Source organism: Grammomys surdaster, unplaced genomic scaffold (assembly GCF_004785775.1).
Source record: "Grammomys surdaster isolate TR1022 unplaced genomic scaffold, NIH_TR_1.0 213, whole genome shotgun sequence".
Taxonomy (NCBI): Eukaryota; Metazoa; Chordata; class Mammalia; order Rodentia; family Muridae; genus Grammomys; species Grammomys surdaster.
Window position 1 is genome coordinate 5,525,900 of NW_021604658.1, and position 3,038 is coordinate 5,528,937.

Here is a 3,038-nt window from a genome sequence, read left to right on the forward strand (position 1 = left end):
ACTCAGGACCTTTGGAAGAACAGCCAGTGTTCTTAACTTCTGAGCCATCTCTCCAGACCCTTGTTTTTAATTTTTTAAAAAGACTTATTTTAGAGGCTGGAGAAATGGCTCAGCACTTAAGAGCACTGACTGCTCTTCCAGAGATCCTGAGTTCAATACTTAGCAACCACATGGTGGCTCACGACCATCTGTAATGGATGCAGTGCCCTCTTCTGATGTGTCTGAAGGGAGCAACAGTGTACTCACATACATTAAATAAGTAAATCTTCAAAAAAAAAAAAAAGACTTATTTTAACTGGATGATGTTGGCATATTCCTTTAATCCCAGCACTTGAGAGGCAGAGGCAGGTAGAATACTGTGAGTTCAAGGCCTGCCTGGTCTACAGAGCTAGTTCCAGGACAGCCAGGGCTACACAGAGAAACCCTGTCTTGAAGAGAGAAGAGAGAGAGAGAGAGATTGAGAGGAAGAAAAAAGGAAGAAAGAAGAAAAGGAAGGAAGGAAAGAAAAGACTTTTTTGGGGGGAAGGGGGAGGGATTTTGAGATACAGTTTCTCTGTGTAGCCCTGGTGGTTCTGGAACTTGCCTGCCTCTGTCTCCCAAGTATTAAAGGAGCGCTCCAACACCTTCTTTTATTCTAACACCTTATCTTATTTTTTATCACATGTAAACGTAAATGCTCACGAGTGTGGGTACCCACAGAGGCCAGAGATTGTAGATCCTTTGGAGCTGGAGTTACAGGCAGCTGTGAGCAATCCTGGTAAAGATGCTGGGAATTGAACTCTGGTCCTTTTGGAAGAGTAATACATGTTTTTAACTTCTGAGCCATCTCTCCTGCCTAAAGAAATTCAAACAACAACAACAACAACAACAACAAAATACATAGATTTAAGCATAGGATAGGCCCTTGGGGAAAGAATAAAGACACAGCAAGGGCCTAAGTGAGAGATTCTCAGGAGTTGCCTCTTTCCTTAACAACAAATGCAAAGCAAACACAGCAGGAGAAAAGGAAGGTACAGGTTGATCCAGCACAGGCTTCTAATGAAGAAAGGAATGGTCTCTCTTAAAGGGGACAAGAGACAGGAGAGCAGTGACCCCAAAGGAGATGAGTCTTGGTCCAGGGAACTTAGATAATGCTGCTGTAATCTGTGAGGAAACCTCCCCTTCTGCATGCAGAGCTGGGATTTGCTGAGATTGTTTTGGAAGCGACCTGATCCTGATCACTTAAAGCCGTGGTTTAAACATTAGGCTCGGAGCTTACCATCTTAATTTTAAGGAAATGTGGAAATCTTTTTACTAGACATTTATCCTTCCACAAGTCTACCAGAAGAAAAAGGAGTGTGCATAAAACTATCAACTAGTTGGATGACTCATCAGAGGGCTATCTACGATAGGGAAGAACTGGAAACACCGAGGAACTGATTGGGAATTTGCTGAATAAATGTTGGAACGATCACAAAATACAATTTTCAGCGGTCATTAAAAATATCACGGCATATTTATTGATGGGAAAAGACGTGCACATCATGTTGATATGGGAACAAAGCAGACAGCAAAATGACATACAATATGCATTTCATTTTTGTAAAAATATATATGTAGCAAATAAAAGACCCATAGTCATAGATACCTAGTTGGCAGCTCAGTGGGTTGTAGTATATTCTTTTCTTAGTCTCTCCCACTGATTTTGTCTATAAATCATGTCGCTTGCTTTTGCTTTCTTTCTTTTTTCTTTTCTTTTTTTTTTTTTTTTTGAGACGGGGACTCCCATTTGGTGCAGGCTGCTTTTTGAACTTGCAATGTAGTTGAGGCTGCCCTTGAACCTCTGATCCTCTTGTTTCCACCTCTCAAGTGCTGGGATTTACATGTGTTATCAATTGCTTTTATACTAAGAGGCCAATCGATTCCAATCCTTCACTTTGACTAAACAAGTCTGGTTTTAAGTACTCTTTATGAAGTAGAACTGATTTCTAAGTAGACATGGAAACCCACAGTCCTTCGGTACAGGAGATGGCAGGTGCTCCCAGAGTCACATCCCACGGTATAGTCGAGAAGAGCCATGGGATACACATTAGCACCTGCATCCTGGGCTCTGCTCCAGTGCCTCCAGGGCCAGCTAGCTCAGCTACTCCTGCTCAGTCACCAGCCTCATCATCTTCAGAGCCATCTCCCCTTGGTCAGAAGGAACCTGGAAGCAAGAAGTATTGAATTAGTACTCCTGACGAAATGACTGGGTCAAGGTCAAGGGTGACTGACATGCTCCTTCCAAGGTGAGATCCAGAAAGATTGGTGACAACTGATTGTAAAGAAAGGGCCTCTTTGCTGGACCGAAGTTCTTCTGGGCTCCCAGTGCGTTGGGGCCTGAAGAAGTTGGCATTTAGGGAAGTCTTCTATTCCACTCGGGGATCATTTGTTGATTTTTCCGCCCCATCTCTTCCCGTGCTCCTGCTCTCCCTCCCCCTCCCTTCTTCCTTCCTCTCTCTTTAGCAGTGCTGGGAATCAAACCTGGGCCTCACATACATTAGGGAAGTGCGTGACCACCGAGTCACACACCCTAGCCCTTGCTCCCTTCCTAATGGAGGCTGCGTTTCAGCGGCAGGAGGATGCCTAGAGCTGAGCTGAGCTGGCTGGGCCTGGAGACACGGAGCAGAGCCCAGGTACTGGGACCCAGCCAATTTAAGAAAGAAAGAAAGAAGGTGGTGCAGAAAGAGGGGCCGAGGACATAGCTCAGCTGGTAAAGCCGCTGCTGGGCATCCACAAGTCCTGCATTCCATCCCCGGGTCAACCAGCACTCAAGAGCGGAGGCAGGAGGATCATGAATTCAAGACCAGCCTCGGCTATAGAGAAAGTCAGGAGTCAGCTTAGGCTAAAATATTAAACCCTGCTTCAAAACAAAATAAAACCAAGACAAAAAACCAAAACCAAAAAAAAAAAAAAATCAATATGTTTAAAAAATTTGGCGAGTCAGCCCAGGCTATACAGAGAAACCCTGTCTTGAAAAACAAAACAAAACAAAAAAAATTGCGGGGGGTGAGAGAGAG

General features: G+C 44.2%; 1 protein-coding gene across 1 annotated transcript in view; it reads right to left on the bottom strand.

The window, feature by feature from the left end:
* Positions 1–1,476: 1,476 nt before the first annotated feature.
* Scpep1 (serine carboxypeptidase 1) overlaps positions 1,477–3,038 on the bottom strand; it is a 29,262-nt gene continuing 27,700 nt past the window's right edge. Inside the window, exon 13 of the mRNA XM_028772476.1 lies at positions 1,477–2,185. Within this exon, the coding sequence (XP_028628309.1) occupies positions 2,123–2,185 (63 nt within the window). The 3' untranslated portion in view covers positions 1,477–2,122. The remainder of the gene's footprint in view (positions 2,186–3,038) is intronic.